General features: G+C 30.4%; 1 protein-coding gene across 1 annotated transcript; it reads left to right on the top strand.

Annotated features, from left to right (window-relative positions):
- Positions 1–1,128: 1,128 nt before the first annotated feature.
- Positions 1,129–25,502, top strand: LOC100158756 (DNA-binding protein D-ETS-6). The gene is made up of 4 exons (XM_029490159.1): positions 1,129–1,731; positions 3,603–3,857; positions 23,991–24,237; positions 24,532–25,502. Exons 1-4 carry the CDS (start codon positions 1,659–1,661, stop codon positions 24,866–24,868), a joined length of 912 nt encoding a protein of 303 aa, XP_029346019.1. The 5' UTR covers positions 1,129–1,658; the 3' UTR covers positions 24,869–25,502.
- Positions 25,503–27,830: the final 2,328 nt, after the last annotated feature.

Genomic DNA, 27,830 nt, shown 5'->3' with positions numbered 1-27,830 from the left:
TGTAGAAGCGTGAATTACATTAGGACATTACAAAGTATATTTGCAATGACGTATTGAAAATTTCATTCACTCGATAAATCTTCTACGTGGTGTTTATACGTTGGCAGTTGGTATACAAATCGCTCAATTTACAAATAACGCCGGGTCCACACAGGACAAGAAAATAAAACATAATTTCAACTTTTCCCAACACAGACGGGACAATCTAAATTGTTTTGAAAAACAGAAGTGCAACAAGAACCAGACTGAAAAATTGTGAAACATAATTTTACGTGATGCGCATGGGTCTGAGAGAGAAAATAAATATTGCACTGTCATTAATTAAGCACTTTTAAAACAAAAAAAATTACCTCCAGCTTTTGATATTCCTTGACGAAAAGCAGCTGTATTAGGTACCCAATACGATTACATATTGTTTATTGAGTAAAAAAGTGATTGCACATATATATATACACGTTAGGCACCTGATTATAGAACGAAAACTGATGAGACTGGATAAACTTAAGCAATATATAGCTCGTGAATCTATTATAATATGTAGGTTGTAGGCAGTATTGTAAAGTATTCGAAAAATGTATTCAAATAAAAGTATTTGAATACTTTTTTTGTATTCGAATGCTATTTTAAATAGTTTTTAAGAAGTATTCGAATACGTATTCTGAATACTTTTATTTCTATTTTTTATTCATTAAAAAATACTTTTTTCCGATCCAGAAAAATAGTTTTAAATTTGTAACAAGACATATTATAAATCATAAACATTAATTTTATTCTTTAAACGAAATATAATATTGGCCCATTATGCCCCATGATATGATTATTTTTATAAACACCAATGTGTTGTATCCCGTATGGCCCGTATCGGCCAAATCATATGTGGTTAAAATGTATAAATAACTTATGATTACGTTATATGTTTAATTATTAATAAATAAATGTTAAATACCAATCATTCAAAAACTGTCAAAAACTAGTTGTGAAAAAAAGTATTCTGATAGTATTCGAATACTTTAATTCTCATTTATTCGAATATGTATTCCGAATACAAAATAAAAGTATTCTTTACAAGACTGGTTGTAGGTATATTTAAATATGTGTTCTCGACCACATGGTCGGCCCCGCGTCTATATGTACCACGGTCGGCTAGGGTTAGTCAGTGGTCGGTGTCTCGGAATCGGGATGCGTCACTCACATATACCTTCAACGATTCGGATCTACGAAGACGCTATAATATACCTCTACGTATAGCACCACTGTGATAGTGTAAAAAAGCCCATGATTCAGTTTTCGTCAAACCATCGTTGCATTCGCGTCGATATAGTTTTAGTGTGCTGCAAATCGTACCCGCACGAAATGAAATCCGTCAACACGGATTCGTGAACCTTGACGAAAATCCATATGTTATTCCTATGAATATGCATAGGTGAGCCAATAAGATATTTTATCTGGTGTCGTTTATGTCCTCTTGCGAATTCGTTTTCTTCAGTTAACGGCAACAATATAGATATAATATACCTATTATAAAATACCTAATGAACGCGATGGGCCGACGCTCGCTGGCGCTTTGCGATTTTGGCAGCTGCCTTCTGTTCCCGCCGTATTGACTTTGATGGAGGTCCGCTGCAGACAACATCCACGTCCGCTACTTTCTGCACGTGATGTCCGACATCAACCGCGAAACTATAGCGCCCGAAGATCGAAACGCTGCCACTGCTGTCGTCTTGCCAAACGGTGAGTCTAAAATGTTACGCACTTATATGAACATTGTACTGTGTCAATATTTTGTACGGTACCTGGACGTTTACCCCCGTGCTTTCCCCCCCTCCCCCCGGGAATCTTAACGGTACTGGATTTTTCCCCTCCGACTCAATATATATTTTTTTACACGTAATAATAGGTTTGAAAATAGGTTCTTTGGAATTACCCGAAACATACGATCATCATAATATAACATCATATATCATATCGGCATCTATCGATTATCATCATTCACGTTTTTTATTTATTACCCAATCTAATAGGTAATGATTGATAAACCTACCTCAAATTATCTAAATTATTAACAACATTTTTTGCTTTTATGTCTCTTAGTAGTTAGTATAGTTCGTAACATTGTGCGTAAACAGTTCGTTCTTGTGCATTTTATAATGGATATAATAGAAATAATTGAAACAAAAAGAGGTGGTAAAAATCATATTTCAAAATTTAGTAATATATTAAAAACCAGAGGTTTCCAAACTTTTTATTGTACGACCCATTTTGAGAATTTTTTAAAATTTTGCGACCCACAATACATTGAATGACCTTTTTTTTTTAGGTATTTAGGTATTTAGGTACATACTTACCAACACTAATTTGTTTCAGATAAATTGCTATCTTTTCAATAGGTATAACTATTAATCTGTTTGATACGGTGCTGTAAACTCGTAATCGTCAATCTCGCAGATAACGATTAACGAAAAACTGAATTTGAACTTTGAACATCAACGAAAAATATGTATTATTTCAAAATATAGCGCGACCCACCAAAAATATAATCGCGACCCACAGTTTGGGAACCTCTGTGTTAAACAATAACGTGTTAAATTGGGAATACGTTGGAATTGTATAAAAAAATCTAAAAATAATAAAAATAGTTGTCAAGGAAGTATTACAACCGATGACAGTATTAAAGTTATTGTTTAATTAACCATAATAACCATAGAGCCTGCCCAATTGAAGTTGAAGTAATAAAAACATTATCATCAATGAAAAATAATGCAAAAAATCATTTTGAGCCGCCTTCTATTATATTTTCCAAAGCAACAATACATTTATCTAACGAAGGAAAGTTGTTAATGCCAGCTGAAAACAGTGTAAAAAGAAGTTTAAGAAGAAGTAAAAATGCATCTTATCATACATTATACATTTATTTATTTGCATTGTATATTGTTATTATTTTTTGTCCAGGGGGGGGGGGGAAATTGTCCCGTTCGGGGGGGGGCGTCCATTGTATCAGGGGGGGAAAAGCACGGGGGGAAACGTCCTAGATTCGCTTACAATTTGAGTCAATACCGACTTAACCTAGAACTGTGTGAGTCGGTTCGTAGTATAAACAGTCAATAGCATAAAATTAATATAAAATGTATTAATATACGGAAAAGCTTCAAGTCCCCAAGAACAATATTTTTGAACTACATCTTATACTTCGTTTAAATACCTTATTTCGTCTAAATTTGAACTACAAATGTCTATAAAAAAAATGTATGGTTTATATAGCTGAATATAGGTAGGTATCATACCTACTACAAAACTATTTGAAAACGTTGTAAACAATATTGAAAAAAAACTAAATATTTTTGAATTACCCAATTCAACCTGTTGAAATTAAACTTAGTTGCACCAATAGCTTTATGTAGTAAATTCTGAATTTAAAAAACATTATTTTTTATAAATATACATTGCACAGATTACCTATAGAGTATAGGTAGTAGTTTTATTAATTTTGAAGAAATTATATAAGTATTACTGTCTATTTTTATTTCTAAATAAAGATGGTTCTTGTATTTCTTACATCTAATAGGTACTTTATGTCTTTATACATGATCGTGACTTTTGTTTAGATCCTTTGGACTGGACTAACGATCACATAGCGGCATGGTTGAAATGGTGTGGCAAACATTTAGAGTTGTGGCCAATTCCGAAATCAGACGACTTTCCTGATACAGGTTACAATCTTTGTTCATTAGATAGGGCAGAGTTTGACCGCCGATCGCGTAACAGACGGTCCGGCCGATTATTATTACTGCATTTGTCATTACTTCGACAGCCTGTCACTGGAACACCACCTAGTCCCAGTCTCACAACACCAGAAGACGGTAAGTGGCTAATTGTAATTGTAAAATTATATTGTATTTTTTTTACTCGAAAGTAGGAGGTAACACATTTAAAATTTCGTATACACTTGTTTGGTTAGTAAGAAAGCATTAAAAGTCCCATAATAAATACCTAGTCCATTTTTAGATGGGTAGTATTTTTCCATATTAATATAAAATTGTAGTATAACAATAAATCACTGTTCTACACTCCATGCTTAATATATGAGTGCTTTGGTGTCTATTGCCTGCGTCCTATCTGGCATTTAAATGCGGTATGTGCCAACGTCAATATAATATAGTCGATATATAGCAGCTTATACAAAATAATTTAAAAAAAAAAATTCAATATTATATTTTACACAGTTGCATGTCGAAAAAAATATATTGTTTGAAAACATTTTCTGGGAGGGTTTAACTTTTAAATCCTCCTATACCAATACCATATTTTTACAATTATTAACATAAGTTAAAATTTCCTAATCTGAATAAATCGTGTAACAGGTACAATATTGTGCTCGGGAATCACTTTTTGCCAGTATGTGAGTTTTGACAGTACAATAAAAATTATAAGCACTGCAACCACACAATAGGTAGTATTCTGGTACCCCGTACACCTATCTTTACCAAGTAGAAAATGTAATACATTTGCGTAGCGTATAACACGAATGGCGTGCACTTATACATAATATTATGTAAAGTATGTGTCATTGTGTCAAGAATATTATGATTGTTCAGTATGCACCTATGCATAAGTATAATATAGTTTTTATAAAAATTGCGAATATGATTAGAAACTACTTGAAAATATTTTATTACGCGTATTAATAAGATCATTAAAACCTATAGCTACTCTCTCCTTAAAAACTTTCTCACGGGGTGCCGTAAAGTGGCGACTTTCCCTCTCACGTTTGAGAAATATTGAGGAATTTAAAAAGAATATTTAGATAATACAATAACATGTAGGTATATAAAAATTGCAACTATGACTGCCACTTCACAAAAAAATTCCCAGATTATAAAATTATATTATACATTTTTTATGAGCGTCTGAAGTTAGACATATTGGATATTCACCCGTAAATTAACAAATTATCATTCAACGATTTTCTTATTTAGTTTTTATTCAAAAATTATTAATCGTAGGTACTTGAAATTTTCATCGAATGTTTATTTTATCATTTTCTATACATGATACGATTTTCAAATATTTTGACTCGTTTTATAGACATTTTCTATTTTCTATTTTTTAAATTTTATTCTATACATTTCAATAACATTTTATTCGTTTGGTCAAAAAGCTTGAATATTTAATACAAAGTTATTTATAAGTTGTATAATAGTAGTTGAGAATATTTTTTTTATAAGTATTTTAAGTTCAAATTTTGATAAAATTTATTAGAATCTCGAACATTTTCAAATTAATTTTTAATTTTATTTATTTTTTTATTAATTAAAGCCTCGGCATCAAGGGACATTGGCTACAACAGAATTATGAAGGTCATATTATATCTTAAGTTAAATTACATTAATATTAATATACAAATTATTATATGCAACAGAAGATTAATTAAATTGGAATTGATTATAATTAATGAAATAGTGTTTTGGATAATGTCTGGCTGCATGTAGGGCATCTACAAGAATGTATGGTAGGTACTCCTGCTTCCCGTTTTTCCGTTTCGAATTAGAGGCATTATGTTATGATGCTCTTAATTGTGAGATGTGTCATGTGTGCTGAATGCTAGTACAAATAGGATAGGGCGTCTTCCCTCTTAATCAGACGGTGATGGGTTAACGATGTGTGTCCGAATCGCATTCTGTGGATTGCAGTTTCTATTTTTCTTGAGATGTCCAGTGGCGAGGGCCATGCTAGGATAGTGTGTTTAATTTCGTTAAGTTTTGAATTTAGTTAATTTCATTAAGATTTTGTACAAAATCTACATACAAATTTCGTTAATTTCGTTAAGAACCTAGTGTCTAAGTGACTAAGCCCGAAACTATATACTGTTTGTGATTATTTTTGATATAGATTTAGCATCGTGTAGGGTAAAACCATTAAGTTTTATAGCGTCCGGCAAGCTTTTTCATCGGCTCTCTCGTTTCCCGTGATTTTACTGTGACTGGAAATCTATATCAAAATGATAGAGCAGCCGGAATTCGTGAGGTTATGCAGTTGGTTCTGAAATTTTCTGGCGATCTCATTAGAAATGAAGGGGTGTACAAGTCTTGTTTTGATGAGGTCTAGGGCGTATGCAATTGTCATTGCCTTCGCTGAGTAATGAGTATATTGAGCAAAAATTGGGGAGTCAGCATGAACGTGGTCTTTGAATACTACAGCAGCTCCGATTCCGTTTTCCATTTTGGATCGGTCAGTGTATATTTCAGTGTAGTCGAGGTCAAATATATTGTAGTTAAAGAATTATAATATGTTCAGTTATTAGGTATAGCTAAGGATTGACATTTTCAAACAAAGATTTTCATAAATTATTCATGCTGTATCCAAAAAATATAAATACATATAAACATATTTAATTTTTACACATGGTAAGTTAAAATTTAGAAGAAATTACATATTAAAACCATGAATAACGATTTTAGTTATTTTTTGTTTTTTAAAATTATTATTCGCGGGCATATATAACTTTTATAGTATAATATAATATATTTTATGCACACAATGACATTTAAAATGTAATTTTTTTTGGCAAAAGAATTTAACCTGCTGTTGTACTAATGCAGAATGCTCAATAGCAAAATAAATTTCTTTAATCACAATAATAATAATATCATCAGATAATATTATAAGTACTTTGTAATATTATTGGCTGACAGACCAAATTCACTCAGAATCGTTTTTCGTATATAATGATAATTATTACATTGGTTATACCATCCATTACAGTGCCCACTTGTAACCTACTGTACAGCAGAGCGACACCTACTTGCCCGCTTTTTCTTTATTATAGTATTTAATATAATTAATATTTCTCAAAACACTATCAATACTGGACGCTAGTTAAAGATAGAAATAAATATCATAATTGTATTCGTAATAATCATTATAGCTACCATAATAATATTATTATACATATTCACCAATCGGCTACGTATTAACGTATTATAAACGCACACCGTTAGGATAGATTCTATATTATTTAAATCGGTCTGTTTGTTGTCGTCTTGATTCTCAAGATCTATACATATAATGATATAAATAATGTGATTTGGCTTTCGTTTTTCCTAAATTAAGACAACGTCTATCTAAAAAACAATATGCTGACAAAATTATTAGGATCGAATCAAATATTATCGCTAAAAACACATAGCTTATAATTCGGATTTCGCTTAATTGGGCTTATTTTCGTACATACAAAATATCGATAAAATAAAATAGTACTCAATGCTATTATCATCTTTGATTAGCTTGTAAAATAGTAGTGCTATTTATACTACTACTGCTATTTCTTACCATCACCAGTATTATATTATATACGCTATAATAGTAAGTTATTATATTTTATACACATAGATATAATGACATTTTAAAATACAATGTTTTCGGCTATAAATTACTTTAATAGGAATAATATGATAAAAATATAAAATATACCTACTTGGTAGTATATGAGCTGACTCATTGACAGACCATTTTCGTTCATAATCGTTTTTCGTATGTAATGGTTTTATTTCAATGTATCATTGAATTCAAATTTAACACATCCATTACCTATTGTAGTGACACATTCGATATAAAATGTACAGCAAAACGATATCCACTTGCTCACCTTTTTAGTCGTTAAAACATGAAATTGAGTATATCTAAATATTTTTTAATTTTTAGTTTACTGAAAGTACAAGCAAAAGTACAATATATAATTATCATAATATAATAGTAGATTTGACTTTCACAATCGTTTCAAGTTTTATTTTTTGACGATTTTTACTAATAGTGATAGCATTTTATCCTTATATTTTCTTCTTCCTGTTTCTTTAGAAAATGTCATCATTGTTGACAAGCTTAGTAGAAAATAGGGATAAAAATCCCACAGGGTCTAGAGCGTAATATATCACGGAGGGACACAGGTAATCCCCTTTAAGGCACGCTGTCGCTTAACCTCGGCCATTATTGCTTCTCGACATTTGACTTTTAGATTACTAGATTTTTTATCCTCATACCTCCTCCCGATTTTATTATTGGAAGGATCTCCAAGACATGATTTATGCAACAGTCACCCCGAAAAAAAGAACACTATAGGAACCGTTTACTTTTCATTTCTTTAGTCTTGGATATAGTGTACGTCGAATATATTAAACCCTAATGATGAAATCGTATTCCAATAATGGTTTGTATGTAATTTGGCAAATGTTTATTTCTGCAAGAAAATGTTTGAAAACAATGTTACATAATACATTTAATTTATTTTGGAATACATGGTGATTCACTAAGCATGGTCGCCCTATTTTTTCTTCAATAATACAGTTATTCTAAATCTGATTTTTAAAATTTTAAAATATACCTTATTAAGTCCATATTTTAAAATTCTTTAAATGTTTTGTCGGTACCACTTCAGGATTGTTCTGTACCTACTTCCGTAGAGGAAAACATTTCTCATTTTCCAAAAATAGAGAATCCCCCTTTTCTACTGTAAATTATATAGTGAATATATTTTCTGAAAATGTTTACTTATCAAAGTTAAAACTGATTTCTTTCAGTTGTGTACTAACTACTAAGCATAAAAGGTCCACTGTGATTTAAAAATGTTAATAATCAATATTAATCTATCAACATTATTTTGTAGTTTGTAAAAATAGTAATACTATATATCCAATATTACATCTAATTTATGGATATTAAGGATAACTTAATATTACTTGTTATAGGTATATTATATACATTATAATAACTCAGTAACTGTTCGTTCAAATTTTGAATTACGTACCTACCTGCAAGGCTGGGCAAGTTAATGATTTTTTTTAACTCAGTTAAGTTAAGTTAATATGCACCAATAACAAAAAGTTAAAAGTTAAAAGTTAATTTAACTATAAGTTGACTCAGTTAAGTTAAAAGTTAATACACATTTTTTGTTAACTTTTTATTAAGTTAAAAAAGGTTAAGTTGTTTATACAATGCTAACATACTTAATTTTTTTCCTACCCAAAACTAAATTATAGACTAAAGTGTTTATATCTTATACATTGTTTCCATATTAGTTAAATTCGAATTATATACATTTTTTACTTTAAACAATTCACGGTAAATATTTTTTGACATGAAAACGAAATATACTGAAGTAGTGAAATATGATAAAATTAAAAACAAAATAAATAAACTTAACTTACTTCTTGAAATGAAAAATTGACTCGTTAATTTCACGTTAATTAAAAAAGAAATTTAGTAAGTTAACAGTTAAGTTAATGAAAAGCCAAAATTAACTAGTTAAGTTAAAAAGTTAATATAAAATTAACTTATTAACTTAACTTTAACTTTTTAACTCGTTAATGCCCAGCCTTGCCTACCTGCATCAACATTTTCAAAAAAATTATCCAATAAATAGTTTACTGAGGAAAACGAGGGTTCTCATTAAAAAAAAAAACAGAAGATTGTATCTCCATGGTACACTGGAGAACTGCAGTACACAAAAAGTCACATTAATTTTATAATATGACAGTTAAGCATATTTAAAAAGTTCGAAAATCAAAATTATAATAAATTGAGTAGGTATTAAAGGGGAAAAAGCAAATAACACTATATAATTAAAGAAATTATTTAATATTCATAAAATAATAAAATAATTTTGTTGTTTACCAATGATTGTTGTTAAAATAAATTATAACATTAACAATAATATGAGTAAACTGTTCAAATTTATGAATGCTTATAATAGTTATAACTCCTCAAAATCAAAATATAAAAAAAAAAAAAAACACTGGACAATATTGTTACAAACCTCTATAGTCTAGTCTTAATAATATGTCAGTTCTCTATAATGTTAAAAGTAACAATGTCAAACGATAACTTCAAAACGTATAGACTTGTTATAACTACCTACCAATATTATACAGTGTCTATATGGCTATACACATTTGTAACTTGACAACGACTTCGCAATTCGCATATCACTATATAGTCATAGTAATAGCATATAACATATACTATAGTCTATAGTCTTATAGTGACAAAATTAAATTATTGTTTTCTTGCATGTTTGCTATAAGTATAGGTACCTATAATGTTTTTACTTTTATTTGTAGTTAATCGGTTTTTACTGTGTTGGCTTAAATGTTGTAAAAATAAAACTAATACCTAGGTACACTTAATACTTACGAAGTTTAAAAAATAAGGCCCTTAAGTGTTTTTTATAGATTTATGCATTTTAATAATTGAAGAGTACCTAGAATGGGTTCTTTTCTGTTTAATTTTCACAACTCAATACAAAAACACTTACATTTTAAATATAATACGGGATTTGCTGAGGGCAATGAATATACATCACCAGTAAAGGAGAGGAAAATAAAATAAAATAAACAGTTACAGGAAGGAAAGTATAAAACGAATACGTAAGGATTTGTGATGTAGCAATAAATTTTCATTTGTTGACTGGGTATAGGCACGAGTTTTTGAAAGTTTTCTAGATACGAAAAGTAATATTAATATAAATACGATTTAAAAAAAATTTGAATATTTTTGTAATATTTTGTTTATGCATATACAAAATTAATATAATAGGTATTTTTATAACTCTTATATTATTTATGTTATATATAGAATAATATAGTATCTAGATAATCGTAGTTGCTTCCCTTTCCACTGTCGAGTCAGACTACGCCGATGGTTTATCTGCTCGTCATTAATCGTAGGTATCTACTAGATACACAGTGTATACAGCGTGATTTGTTATATATTTTCGAAAAGGGCATATTGCGGGTTTTCACTTATTCCCGATTTTGTAGTAATTTAATTACCTATACTAGTTAATAGTTATAGACTATAGTACAGTCTGTTAGGTAGAAACTTATATATACCTACTTAAATAAAAATATTATTATTACGCCAAACAGTACACTATGTATGTTATACGTACAACGATCTAAAATTAAAATAATATTTTTTATGCGACGGCCGCGTGATATCATTATCGTGTTGGTCCATAATATATTATAAAAGATTTACGGGCAAACGCGTATATAATATTATTATCATAACAGCACGGCGTCGTTAAAAAAGAATGAAAACGCGTACCATATACAGCCGTTTTAATAACAAGCGGCGGCGGCGACGTCATTCGTATTAGATGTAAAGCTCTCGAGACGAAAACGCATTGTCGCCACCGCCTCCGCCACCGCCGTCCACCATGCCGTAAAGAGTTAATAATGTCAGCTTATATAGAGGAGACCCCCTCCCTGCGCAATAGTCGGCTGTCATTATTGTTATTATTATTTCACCCTCCACGCTACGCGCAATAAAGACATTGAATATATAAATCAAATTATAATAAACGCTCAGTCTATATACACGCGCGCGCGCACACCCACACACACGTGTAGTTGTGTATACGTATACAACCGAAATATTATGACGCGTGTGTGTATTATGAAACGGCTATAATGCCTGTATAATAATATGGCAACTCAAGAGTAGAGACTAGAGGTACATACGATGCGGCACTAGAGCGTAATAATAATAATTCTGCAAAAAGGCGAAGTGGCGGCGACGTAAATCTCTCCCGGCGTTGAGAATTCGCGAAGATCGGCCCACCCGTGGCCGTGCGCTTAGATATACAATATATTAAGATACCCACTCAGCACTCATATTTTTATATTATATAATATAATATATAACTTAGATATTGTATTATAAAATAATAATAAACAAGCCGTATTATAATATATTATGCGTCTTACACTCTTACTATAAACACCATGTTATTATAAAATAAAAAAGCATGCTGCGAATAACGCGAAATTGGGATCCGTGAATTGTTGGTACCTAATACTTGTAATATAACATAATTATGTGTGTGGGTAATTACTTAGTACTTAATCGCAGAATATACAACATACCTTAATCCATTAGCTATTTTTTTTAGATTCTGAGAGAGGGATGATTGTATAATGTATATTGTATAGGTGTGTAGGTATTGATATATTATTAATTATTACAGTGATATTGTGTGTATTTTAGTTTTTCAATTTTTTTTATGTCTGTCATCACATTTTGGAACAGTAAAATTGCCTTGATTTTCTGTAACATTATTGTCCAAATGTTCTTACAATAATACCTAATAAGGCTTTCGGAACCCCATTAATATACATTTTACGCTGCACCATCCTTTGAGACTATTTTTTTTTCGAAATCACTTAATTTATAATTCGTGCCCTTTTTAATGAATATTTATATCATTATACTTACATAATATGAATCTTTTTCTTCTATAGAATATTCAATTTTAATAATAATAATTTAAATTGAATATAAGTAAGTACACTGTACAGGTGTTATACATTTTTAAACAATTAATATTTGTTGAACTTTCTTAAAAAAAAAACAAAAGCTTTTATTAGATTTGTTTATTCTTATTATTTCCATATATTATATTATTAATTATATTGTTTGACGGTTACATTCCATGTGCATCTATGTAAAATATATTGTTACTATGTAATATAGGTATATTGTTCGTGTTAACACAGAGCTATGTATAGCTAAGGTCACTGCAACCGATTTGTGGTTAGATATACATCTAAATCTTCTAAGTACTAACAAACAACTAACGTGGACAAAAAAATCTGCATTCAACATTTTATCCTCATTAGTCTTTCAAATAATAGATTCTAATACTGTAATCAAATTATATTAGAGCCCATAAAGTATCAACTATACTGTATAGCTGTTGAAAGTCCTTCTAAATTGTCATGACATATTTGGCGTTTTTGAAACCTTATTACATTGCGTTCAACTATTTTTACAATCGAATAACATTATGATAAAATATCTAATAGTTTGTGTTTGATGTTTGATAATTCAAAATGATAATTGTTTTATGATCAATACTATAGCTTTTTTAATGTAATTATTTGTAATAAAGGCGATGATGCAGTACAATATTTTCATTTAAATAATTATTGAACGATATACCAATGCATAAATCTATATAACAAAAAACCAAACTTGCAACTGGCGTGGACCTGGTGGTAGCTCTACGAACCTTATATTATGCTTGCTGAACGGGTATATATTCGGTTTTATTTGGAAGTGTGGTCTCCTTAGTCTTAAATGTTTAATATTCATGATTTAAATTTTAAATTAATAACTTTTCAGTCATTATTCTGTATGGCTGTTGGCTGTATGATCATATGGATAATATAAATATTAAATATAATATATTATGCTAAGGCAATAAAGAAGAGTTACCATTATTAAGACTATTCTGAACACACCGTAAAAAAATTCTACTCTCTTCTACGAGCCAAGGGAGTTTTCACACATTTTTACAGGTAAACATTTTTCATTTAAGTGGATTTCATTGATTTTCGCTCAAAACAGATGCAAAAAAAAATCGTTTTCAAAAAATTGAAAACGAAATTAAGATAGTCTATAGTTAACGTACGTTTACAAGTATGCAATGAATCAACAATCCATAATATTGTATATCCGAGTTTTATATTAGGTATATATCGTATACGTTTTAAGCAGTATCTATTCAATTAAAACAACTGTATAAGGGTGAATTAAATGGTTATTATCTGTACCTATAAAGGTTAAACGTATATAAATTATTTGGCTGGTGGCATGGGGGATTGAAACGAAACTGCAGTACTTAATAGATTCGTATTAGTATCGTGACGAAGTGTGGCGTGCGAAACGTTTCGAGCTTAATCTGCAGAAAGGTTGGTGTCAGAATCTCGACAACAGGGTCAGTGCGAGGTCGTTGATTATTTCTACGCGTATACAACGATTGGTGGAGTCGTATCTACACAGTTAAAATATCCTCGAGAAGTGGACGTTGGACCGTTGGGCAGTGCGTATATTATATAGGTTGCGAAAATGGGAAAAGACACAGAAAAAAAGACTACGGTCAACACCCCAGAGACGCGATAACAACTTTAACCCCTACGCACCGGATAACATCGGCCCTTTTGTTAAAAATGACCTCTTTTAATCAAAGCCCCTTCCGATTTCATTTTACCCATTACATCCACAATAACGTATATAAACAGCGTCACATCAAATAGGAAACATTTATTTATAGGAACTCAAAAAAAGCAACAAAAATAATATTGATCTATTTTCAGACGCACAATATATTATTTTCAATATTCCATCAGTCATTACATAATACATAATTTATATTATAATATTATCATATTGTACATACATATTCATAAATCGTAATAATATGTAATAAGTCTATGCTTATACGTATAGTGACATTAATTATATTAAATTCACAGTTCTTTCTGCGTGCTATTAGATTTTAAATAATTGTTTAAGATGATTAAGTTTTATTAATATTTAATTCCCTTGCCTGATAGTTGATATTATATTCTAAATCTAAGAAAATCTACCGAAAACCATAAAAAAAAAAAAATAGTAAAAATAAAAAAGTAATTTAAATTACAATCAGGCAACGAATCTAAGATCAAAATATTATTTTCCGATGCAATTATTACTATTTTACTATTGGATATAAATTTCATAAATAAGACTAAAATAACACATAACAGTGATTTCAATTTAGTTAATTTTAAAAATAAATTTTTGGTCTTGCATTTAGTATTTATTCAACAACTTAGTGGTGATCACATATCAGGGAGAGGTGACTTACGGGGAATCAGGTACTGGTATACTATTATAGTGTGTATAAATGTATAATACATCTGAAAAAAATAATATTATTATATGTCAAGTTAAAATACTGCAATATATTATTAGTGATTGTAATTCAGACTTCGATCAGTTTATTCTTAATCATTGATCAATTTAAAAGTGCATGTAGAATGTAGATAGGTACTAAATTTCATTATCAAAATTTAAACATTAATTATTAGTGTATCAGTGTATGCATATTGGTATTATGTAGTAAAAATTACCAAAGTCAATACGGCGCGTATAACCTATATAATATATAGGTACCGACTGTGATTTTTTATACCAGATTTTTTTACAGTGCAACGGAACATAATAATTTAAGGAATTTACACTGAAAAAAAATATATTTAAATTTATTATAGTTAAATACCTACTAAATTATTCACATATTATTGGTATAGATATGATATAATCCGTATCATATCATATCGATCATATATTAGTACATTACATGGTTAATAAAATACACAATATATTCTCCAAGTAATTTAAGTACTTTAATATAGAACACAGAGATATAAATATTATTTGTATTAGAAACCTTAAACCTGAAACAATGTTTAGAAATGTAGATTCGCTATATAATGTGTAGTTACTATATCTATAATCTAAATCTATATCTATCTATCTAGATTAACTAAATAATGTAATGTGAATGTTATATTCTGACAATGCGTTACCTATTATATTTTCGTATATTATTTTAATTTCGCAAACTTTTCTATATTTTATATATTGTGCAATAAATTTGTACGTAGATTTATATTGTATACAACAATTCACAAAAATTTATTTTATAAAAATAACTGTATACAGTTATAGAAGTGCTTATTACTTATAGACCGCCATACCCCATGACCTATAGGTAACCACATAATTGCAGTGAGTCTACGAGTAAATTTTAAGTCTTAACTCATAAGTTATAATTTATTACATGATAGTATAGGTTAATTATAGCAGGTACAAAATTCAATTGACGTATGCCGCTCAACAACGGAATACGGAATAGCTTTTCTCTACATGTTTGGAGATGAATTTTATCTACAATATTACAGGTTACCCGGTAAGGGACATGTGGTTAAAATATGTGTAGTATAATATTTCGTATTGGTATAATATGCATAAATAGGTTTCGATAAGTAAACGAGTCTTTTAATCTTTAGTATTTTTCTCGGAGTGAGCGATGATTATAATATGATTCAATATATATATATAATTCGAAGATGCGATCATAATTACAAATCGTTTTACCTTGCTTTAAATTGATCTGTGCAGCAACAGCATAGGTGACATTCAGCAAATATAATCCTAGCGAATATATAGCTGTATATGAATATATCCTATAATATGAGTTTTAAACTTTTGAAATTTAATTTTATATATTAATACGTATAATGATATCCATGTATAGTCTTATAAGTTATAATGATATCAAATAAGTAGGTATAGCAATTAGCAGCCAGGTATAAGTAGGTACTAATCTATAGGTGCTATATTGTGTGTTATTACGGTACTTATATACAGTAGCGGAGACATGGTTTCTGAAAGGGGGTGATCAAAAAAAAAAAAAAAAACGGCATAGCTAAATGGGAGGGGAAAATTGGAAAATCCCCACCCTTTCAAAACTTTTTACTAAGGAAATAAAAACCCAACGGTGATCTGACCTCCACGCTCCCCCCCCCCCCTTGTCTAAACGCCAGACATTTTTGCAGTTTCAAAGCCAATATGCATTCTAGACAATAAAATAATATGCATCATATGCAACTAAGGTATAAAAATGATATTTTTAAAAATGTCATTTGGCGCCTTTTAATCGAAAGGGCGTAGGTACACATAAATCACATTACAAACCATATTTGCGCACCACAAAATAGGTGGCATAACAACATGCGCAACGACTTGACATAAACTTGGCACATTGTACATAATATATATATATATATATATATAGTATATACGTCATCGTCGTCGTGGGGGCGCAGGAAAATCGTCGGGAAGGCGTGGACTCATATCGGAAGCTGGAGGCGTGTATAGAAAAATGGTGTTTCCGCGGCCTATCGGCGGGTAGCTCGAACCGCCACATGGCTGGTGTGGTGGGTTAGGGGCGGCCGGGAAAGCGGGGATGGGTTAGCGTGGAGGTTTATGTAGGTAGTGTATATCTTGAAATGCGCGGAGAAAAATCGCCGAAAACCGTTTATGCGGATAAGTTGCACCCTTATGGCCTTATATAATATATATATATCTATGGTTTAATCACAGCATCAAGTACGCATTGCTGTTACGACAACGGTCGCATGACGTTGTTCCCAGTGTTCCGCTCGCCGCCGACCGTTCGACATGTTAAGATGTATAGCAGTGACAACATAATATCTTATTATTACGCGATATATTTTATACAATGCAAATACATGTTCTACATTATAACAACGATATACATTATACGTAATTCTACTATATTTCGTATTAAATAATAATTATTTATAATACTTATTACTACTCAAAAGAGTGTATAATATTAATATATATTGTGATCGTCGTCGTCGTTAACGATCGCCGCCTGTTCGTCCGTGTAATAATATATTAGATCATAGTATACAGGTATATAGGTATGCCGGCCGAGGAGAATTCCACTGCAACGACGTGAATATCGTGTGCTCTTATACGGCGGTCCGCACGTACATAGGTATAGATGTGGCAACTGTCGGCCTGCGATCGGAATGATCTCAGGAGACACTTGCAGATGGCCACCGCCCTCAACCGGGCCAAACCGTTTGGACATTCGGCTCAACTTTTCTACAACGGTTTATATAATATTATACATATATAAATATATACATCAACATAGGCGCAAATAAGGAGAGGCTGGGCGGCTTAGCCCCCCACCTTCCCTTAAAATTTCCATAGCCCATCAAAAACTAATGACTTGTAAAAGCATCATAAGAGTATCCAGTAAAGACCTGAGGTTCAGCAACCCCCTCCCCCTAATGTCAAACACTATTTGCGCCTACGTTCAATATCGACATATTATTTTACGATATAATATTATACGCCTATATATTAACTACATTCATTACCACGGTCATGCAATGTTTGACCCATCACTATTTATTGTTCTGGTCTAAATTATGTGACCAGCTGATTTTTCCAACTTACTTTACAACAGGTAGGCAGTCCATAGATCACCATAAAGGTATATATTATCTTTCAATATATTTCAGCACAGTGGCGGATCCAGGGCTTAATTTTGGGAGGGGCATGGGGGGGGCAAAAGTACAAAAAGTTGCAAAATTGACTAAACACAGTGTAAAACAAAGGAAAACTACGGTGATGGGGGGGAATGCTTCCTTTGCCCCCCCCCCCCCTGGATCCGCCACTGTTTCAGCATAATATTATAATTTCATGAACTGATATTTATTCTGCATCAAATAACGGCGGAGCTCCAGGTTTTCTATTATATTATATTAGTGATTGGTCGGTATCGGTGGCGTATCCAGATTCCAGGGGCCCATACTCCCCCCTCCTCATTGACCGTATTAAATTAGTTAGTAATCGATAATTATTATTTATGTATTATATTATGTTCCCCCCTTTGAAAATTCTAGATACGCCACTGATACAACTACCCGACATAACTATACTGATTACTATAAACTATTAACTATACTGATTTATTAAGTTTTTTAAAGAAGACTCATTAGATTTCCATCCGTATGTTGTGTCTATTTAAACTTTAGCATGTCATTCATCGCATGAGTATTATTAACTTTATCACGACTGTATACAGTAAAAAATCCTATAGGTATATTTATATATTATAACATGTTATAAATGATAGAAATTGGGAATTATAAGTGCATTCAGACATTCAGAGGGTCTCTTCTTCAATGGTTATTATTTAGTGCACAAAAAAAGTGAGTAGGAGGAGCATGGAAGTAGATTAGTTATGTAAGGGGGTAGGTAAATGGATAGTATTGTGTCTTCGTGATTAGGAAGGTGATATAACTATAAAGTGGACAAAGTATGAAAATTCTAAAGTTCTTATATATATAATATATACCTACCGTATATACCTACCGTATATACCTACCTATCTAACAGGCACGTAGCCAGGATTTTATTATTTTTTTGGGGGGAGAGGTTGAAATAAATATTAGTTCAATTTTTATGCTTAATTGATATATAAAACCTTTTATTTTTTTTTATAAGCTGACAAATTAAAACCAAGTTACAAGTTACAATACAATACTAAATACAATCTATTATTATTTAAAATTTTCAACTGATGTAGTGAGGCCACGTTTCGAGTCATTGTCTAACCATGGATTTTTAACTGCTGGTTTGAAAAATGTATCTAATGCCCCTCGCTTCATGACAATTAATACAAATACTTAAGTCAAATTAAAAAATATATATATTAAAATAACGTCAAAGTATATATTATTATATAAAACTGTGCCAAAAACGGAATTCGTGTTTGTCTCACACAGTCGAACTCAATACTATATGATTAATATGTCATGAAACTATGACACTCAATACGAGATTTCCGATAACATGTACAAATATCACATATCTACGATAATGTTGTAATAATTGACGTTATACGACGTTGTTGACATGACAGTGTGTCGGCCGTCGGGTCTCCGCGATATAATTTGATCCATAGATAATAATATTCGACCGTTCTATAGTGGTTTATTTTTGTACCACAACACAATAACATTTTTTGAATAACAAGTATTTTATTTTAATTTAAATTATAAGGATAATGATTTTATGTGCCGGTGCACAAAAATTTCGGGGGGGGGGGGGGGGTCCGACCCCATGGACCCCCTTGAATACGTGCCCGCTATCTAAGATTTTGTGATATACATAATATCCCTCATATACTGCTTCTAAACAGTGACTTGTTATTTATACACATAATTTAATATAATATACCGAGTGTCCGTAAAAACTAGGTTCACTCTACCTATTACTCAGTTGCCCAAATTATCCAGTACCTTATAGTGTATACATATTTTAGCATTCTGTTTGCGGGATATTGATGATCCAATAGTCTATAGTCCCGCCAGCAGAATTCAAAAATATGTAAAGGTTACTGAGACTGAGTAATATTTGGGTAATTTAATTATACAGTAAACCCTGTTTTTTCGGACACATGGTATACTTGCGTCTGTTTATTATTGTTCGTACTACGTAGATTAATAATAAATAATATATAATTATAGTTATTCTAGTTAATTTTACCATAAGCCATAATAGGTATCAATAATGACTAATCGTTTATTTTTTAACGTGATGCTCAATTGTCTAAGTTCGTTTTTAAATTTAAAAAATATGCCTATCACAATATAGATACCTAAAAAGATAGAAGGTAACATAATGAATAATAAAATAAACCCGTTCCTTGATAGTAGTCATGCACTCATTCGTTATAGGTACTTTGCCTGTAAATTATTACAATGAACGCGTGACGTGTGTAATTACATCTATAATATTATAGATGCAACGTATGATTTATCTGCAGATATAAATAACTTAAATACTTTAAGAGGATGCACATCCACTATTTAAGGGAGTTTGACAAAAGAAATTTAAATACAATTTTGACAAGAAATAAAATTTAAAATCTTATATTATATTTAAATAAGTACCGTCTACTGATTCTAAGTATTTTAAAAGTGGTCTTACTGCATAATCTACTAATTTACAAAGTCTTAGCTACTTTATGCATTTGTATTATTTAAATATTATTCAATTCAGATGTAGATACAATTATTAATCATAAAAAAACAGTTTTTTTGTTTATTTGATTAATTTACACCGGTATATTTATTAGTTTTAAATCTGTTGGATTTTTATGGCGTATTTTTGTATTTTACGTATTTTACTGTTTATTTAACTGCATATTTTGAAAATGTAGGCCATAGGGTGTATATTTTAGAAATTTTACTGCTATAATTTTACAGCCCAGCTTATATATTTGGTATATAGCTATATTATAATATTATATTACATAGATTAAGGTCGGCTAAACTTCAGTTAGGTACAAGGTACAGACTTATATACATTATTATCTACAGTAATTGTAAACAGTTAATACATGATTTTGTCATATTTCTAAGTTCTAACATAAAGTGACAAAATCAAAACAAAATGTTACTATTTATGATTTCAGCTTTATACATCAAATAATTAATTCAATGATACAAAATGTATTATTTTAATTTTACTTAGAGTATAATATAGTATATAATATTAAACTTAACTTGGTATGAAAACTTTAATTAATTAGATAATAATTAGACAATTTGCAAATATTTGTACTACATAATTTAATAGATTTCATAGGTGTTTAGTGTTATCGACTTATCGTATAGGTATTAAGTACACCAAATTATTTTACTTGTTGAGTTAAAAGTGTAACAATAACTTATTATAAAAGCTGGTTAATGCCTTTGAATCTTGATATAAAATATAGTATATGATATATCTATACTCAAACTCAACACTGTTTTTTTAACGTTTTACTGTAATTATCTCATATTTAATAAGTATAAAAGTGTATGTAAACATTGAAAACTGTAAATTAGGTAGGTATATATTATAATGTTATATACATAAACGATCTAGGATAAATTTAAGTTTCAAATATGCAAGGAATTAATCAAATACGACGTGGACTCGCGTTGCTGGTTATAATATAATAGCTACCTGTTATACCTTTTATCAATAGTTTTTTTTAATAGATTATATTTTATTCATAGGGACTTACTTGTTTTTTACTTCTAATTATTATTTTAATGATAGGTTAGTGATGATGACGATGTTTGACCCAATCGATAACCCGTTAAATTATTATTTTTATAATTATTTAGTATGATGTATTAATGTACTATGTACCTAGGTACCTATTATATCTTATTTGATAAAAAATATTATTCTTTTTTTGCAATGTGTTTATTCATAATTGGATTAACTAAAATGTGTATGGAAAAATATAAAAGTAAAAATAAACATAATTTTTTAATAAAAGGTTTGGAATAGGTACTTTCCAATTATCTCTATAGTGTATGTATATGATTTAATATAAATATTGGATTATAATAACGCTGATGTCAAGAATAACCTATTTAAATATTATATTTTTAGGGATACAATTTTATTATTCAGAATACAATTTTAATATATTAGTACCTATATATGGGTACCAAAATTGCGATAAAAATAATACATATTCATGTATAAATATGATATGCTATGACTTAAAAGGCTTATAAAATGTATTGTAGGATTCATAAATAGACTATATAATATCCAAGGATGTTAAACTTGGTCTATATTTTTGAAAACTATGCATTATTCACTTGTTCGTCCAATTTTAAAGTACACCACTTGTATACACTATCGTCACTCCTCACTATCACAAAGGGTCATACCCGTATAATAAATAAATAATTACTAATTAGCACTTTGGTATCTATACTCTTACAGCTGTTGTAACTTGACACACATTCACTTATCAGAGTCGTATCCTGCAACATAGGTAACATATCACAATATAGTTAATGGAGATTTTTTAAAATTTCTAAGTTGTCAGTTAAATCAACTGTTGTCTTAACGGTATACAGTGCAAAAAAAACCCGAAATTAACTTTTATGCTATACGTCTTACTTATCAAAAGTTTGTACGGAATTTCTTAAGGGGACCTAACACGGGCATTTGTTATCTCCGTCTTACAAGTACGTTAAATGGAAAATGTACGTTCAGTAGATAACGTTTAGTTTCGTTGGTTTAAAAATTAAAGTGAATCGACCTCTGATAAAACTTGATGAAAAGAACATTATCTGTGTCTGTATATAGGTTTATTAGCAAGTTTTGCGTATATAATACGCGTAAATTAAAAATGTTCATAACTCACTCTAAAACTGAATTATTGTAAAGAAACCAATACACAAACACAGATAATGTTCTTACCATTAAGTTTTATAATAGGCCAATTCACTCTAATTTTTTTAATAACGAAGTTAAACGTGAATTGCTAATCGTAAATTTGCAATGTTACGCACTTGTAAGACGGATATAACAAATGCCACTGTTACGTCATGCTCTTAAGCATAAAAAATAATCTTATAATGTGGTCGGTCTCAAGATTTAAATAGACTTCTGCAATATATATTATAAAAAACAGTAAATTCTTGTTTTTTTATGCAGGAATATATTAAAATTAGATGACTTACCTCATGATTATTCTCTTGTTGTTTTCGATAGCTGACAGAAGAATTCAAGCCAACTTGGGTTACCTAATTAAGTTACCATAGATTAAATACTTACTAAATGGCTTTGGTATTTTTTTTACTAAATTATATTATCTAGATTCTAGAGTTTAAAACTCAGGCTAAAGCCAATATGAACAAAATAGTTGAATTAAATGGAACAATATTATTAAGAAAGAATGTATTAATACGATTCAAACTGCATTGTATAAACTATGTTAAGCTAAAATATGCATTTTTATAATTATTATATTTGAAAAAAATGTTTAGAATTTGAATAATTTATCATATATTTATCGTCTTCAATATTAGATTTCAATATCCTATACTTTACTACTATTGCTATTTTTGAAAGTAATACTAGGTATGGTTAATGGGCGCCTACTCAAACGTGATAAATCGCATTGTTATATTATTTATTCGTAATATAATAGGTCAGAGATGGTAGGTAGGTATAAGGTATATAAAAATTCAATTGTGTAGGGAATTTTTAATTTAGATTCTCCCCCAAAATTAAAGAACGAAAAGATTCATGTTTATTTTTGTTAAATAGGATTACCAAGGATTGGGGACCCATGTTGCTTATAATATATTATACATCACAATACAAGACAGTAAATCTGGTATATTATATATAATTATAATGTCTACTATTAACCCCTCGATATATTTAAAACATTAAAAGGGTGTCAGCACAATATTTGTTTTCTCTCTAAGTGTACCTATTTAAAAAGTATTTTAAATACTAAACTGCTATTAATTATTATAGGTAGTATTTAAATATGTTTATTCAAATATACTTGACAAGACTGCATCTTTTTAATATAATATACGTATAAACACGTTTCGATGTACATCATTTAGTTGTAAATTACTTCAGCGATAATCTGACGGTATACTATATACATTATACATTACCTATAATATTTTTAAATTTGAAATGCCCATATTATGTTTTAAAAGTGGCAACGTGTTTGTTTACAGATCCGTACGAGGTGGTCAACGCGGCCAGCAGTCGGCTTGTAGCCCAAGCGGCCGCAGGCTCGGGACAAATACAACTGTGGCAGTTCCTGTTGGAGTTGCTGGCCGATTCCAACAACGTTGGATGCATTTGCTGGGACGGTCCTGGTGGTGAATTCAAGCTGATTGACCCAGATGAGGTAGCCAGGCGTTGGGGTGAACGCAAGTCGAAGCCCAACATGAACTACGATAAGCTCAGCAGAGCTCTCAGGTATTAATACAAATATTTTAATATTTTCTTTCAGTGGCGTATCCAGGATTATGCTTATTTTTAAGGAGAGGGGGTCATAATTTTTTGTATAGGGGAGGTAAGTATAGGATCTCTCATCATGAGTTTTATTTACTGATGCATATAGAATATTTTATGAATGCATTTTTAATTTCCCTGAAATTTAATGGGTACCAAAGCCTCCTTAGATCCTCCTAAGTCCTAGATATGCCATTGTTACTAAATATTTATGTTACAAATTTACAAGTGGCGTTGTCATTATAATCGTTTCCGCAGGTACTACTACGACAAGAACATCATGACCAAAGTTCACGGCAAACGTTACGCGTACAAGTTCGACTTTCACGGGCTGATGACCGCGTGCCACCAGAGTCAGCCACAGATGCCAGCGGCGCAGTCCGGCCCCCAAGCGGCCGCTGGCCCATCATCAGTAACCATGCCGTCCACCCCGTCACCTTCCGACTTTGCCGGTGGACTGTACGGCCAACAGCACGCTTCCGCTTCCGGCCCGCCGACTGCCATATTTCCGGCCGGTCCTTCCTACTGGGCCACATCCGCAGCAGGCCTTTCTACGCTGTACCAACATCCGGCCGGGCCACGGTATCCTCCGTAATCCAAAATATCATAATATATACTAGGGATGGATTCTCGCACTATTTTCGAACCCTCGAACATCCCGAACTTCGATAATTTCGTTCAGTTCGAAGTTCATTAGACATCAATACTCGAAAGTTCGAAACATTTCGAACAGTTCCAGAAAAAGCAAGTTCGATATTGATTATATTATAAATATAATCAATATTTTACAAAATATAAATAATAGCCGTAGCCTTTATAGAATATTATTTTTATTTCACGTATTTCCCGTAGGTATATCCCTTTTCAGTTGTTACGATTTCATAATCTTGTCGCTATCTGAGTTCGAGGGTTCAATATGTTCGAAAAGTTCAACAAGTTTGATCTCAAACAGTTTGAGAAGAAGAAAAGTTCGAACTCGTGAAAATTGAAGTTCGACCCATCCCTGTAATATACGAAAATATCTGTATACCCGTGCGCTGCAGTTGTCTCACAAATTTCTAGATTAATTATTATATTGAGCGAACATTGTCGTCGAAATAATTCCATAATAAGTAATTATTGTTCAGGACACTGATTCTGATAATATATTTTGTGTTTTGTAAAAAGTATCGAAATTACGTGTTTTTTAACGAACACGCGAACACAATGTATATATATTGTTATTGATATTTCGATTTGTTTGTTTCTATGCATGAAAACGAGCCTTAATTTTAGTACCTAAGTAGTAATAATATACCTACGGCATCACCTTTTACAATATGCAGCAGTACCTACGCCTCATCCCGCTCCCGTAACTACTTGCACTACAGCACTACTTGGGGGAGGAGGAGTGAACTCCCTTTTTTCCTCAATGTGGCCCTTATCAAGACATATTAATTGCATGAGAAATTTTATTTGAACACATAATATTATGTTCATTAATAATAATTCACAAATTGTACTCGTGACTTTCGATTCTTCATTGTATATAATATTAAATATATAGTGTCTTATTATAAAAAGATAACTGTAAACATTACAAGACAATAAAACATTTATATATACATTATACATTATACAATACAATTTACAATTTTAAAATACTCATAACTCATAAGTCATATTATAACTATTGCTTCAAAATTAAAATATTAAAACGAGTCTAGTTAATAGACCTAGATAATGATTCTTACCTTTACATATTATGATAATTTGTCAATAATTCTCATTTCACTCTAAAATTAAAAGTAATAATAGAATAAAAAGGATTATTCTGAATTGAAAATTTCGTATGCATTAATAAGACCTATATAATATGTGAGTACGACATCTTCTTAAAAAAAGAGATTTATTTTTTCATACATTAATTTTCATTAATAATATACCCAAGTCTCGAGCACCCTACTAATGCCAGGTATAATACTTTCAAGTTAAAATGATCTCATTAGATTCGACTTAAAATTAATATAGGTGTAAAAAACAATTACTTTAAATAACTGTATTTATATATTATGGGTAGATACTTAAAAGTTTGTACAGAAAATTGGTATTTTATATTTTATTATCGAAATATGAAATTAATTAAGTGACTCGAGAGTGGCTTTTTAATACATTCGTATAGTGGGATAATTCTCATAAGCTAGGTTGACCCACAGTACTAAAATCCTGAGAAATCCACTGCAGTACTTACCTATATAGTATATACAAATATAAAATATATAATATGTAGGTATAATAGCATTATACATACAAAATATTATTTTATGTACTCTGTACTTGACTTGACTTTAACGTACCGTATACAGTATAGGTACCGATCGCTCATGACCATCATCTGTAGTTTGAATAACTAAACGTGCGATCGTTATCCGCTATAGCGATAACTTGCAGACCCTTGTGTTATACAAACGGCACACGTGTTAAATGCCTACACTTTAATACCAGTGCCACTTTCGACGTTAACCACTAATTTATTGTGGTGGTTTATTGCGTTAAAAAATAAATAAAAATGCACTGTTATTAACAATACTGGACTAGCTGTATAATATGATTCATAAATTGCATACATTTTGGTGTCGCTGGAAGCGATGTAGATCGGCACGCTTCAATTCCGTTTGAAGTTTGAACTATGATAATTCTGCACATAAATGTTGGATAATATACCTGTTATGTCCTTATCGTTAAGTCATATTAAACAAATGTTTTTATTTAGAATTGTATACTACCATAGTCCATAGACCTATCTATGTACCTATACTACCTACCTATTATGAAAAGGCTGCAGCGCGCGGTTGATATCAGATTACTAATAGTATATTATTATTATGTATCATCTGCAGTAAAAAGTTCCTTTAAGTCGTCAGAACATATTATTATATATAATTTGTACAATAATATAAAATGTAAATATATAAATATCGTCGTGTTATTTTTTAATTGTATTCTAATTATTTTTATTTCCATGAATAACCCGTATTATTTAACAATTTATTAGTTACGTGTAATTGATACTTCAAAATCAAAAGTCTACATTAATTAAATTTGGTTCATATAAATAGAAATATGAGTAAAAGTTATATATACTAAATAACGTACAACATGTTTTTCTCACTAATTTCAAATTATTATAGGCAGGTACATTCTTTAAATTAATGATTAAATTATCATTTAGATAGGTAACATAATTATATTTAAAGTTGTCAGTTTGAAAACAATTGTTTTTTGTTGTTTTTTTTCATTTAACTATTAAAATAATTGGTTTGTAGCTTATAGCACTTAAAATTTCAAAAATACCTACCTTAAACATCGCTAAATATGCCCTAAAAATATGAAATAAAAATTACAAAATATGTAAAAACGGAAATTTATTAACTAACAATTTTACCCCAACAAGGCAACAAAATCAACAGATAACAAAAGTTTTAAATTATAGAACCAAATATAATATACTAAATTATATGAACGTTACTCGCGTCACATCAGCCCGCCAACGTATCTGCCTATATTTCCTTAATCTA

Source organism: Acyrthosiphon pisum, chromosome A2 (assembly GCF_005508785.2).
Source record: "Acyrthosiphon pisum isolate AL4f chromosome A2, pea_aphid_22Mar2018_4r6ur, whole genome shotgun sequence".
Taxonomy (NCBI): Eukaryota; Metazoa; Arthropoda; class Insecta; order Hemiptera; family Aphididae; genus Acyrthosiphon; species Acyrthosiphon pisum.
The sequence above is the reverse complement of the archived record's forward strand: the minus strand, read 5'-3'. Positions and strand labels throughout refer to the sequence as shown.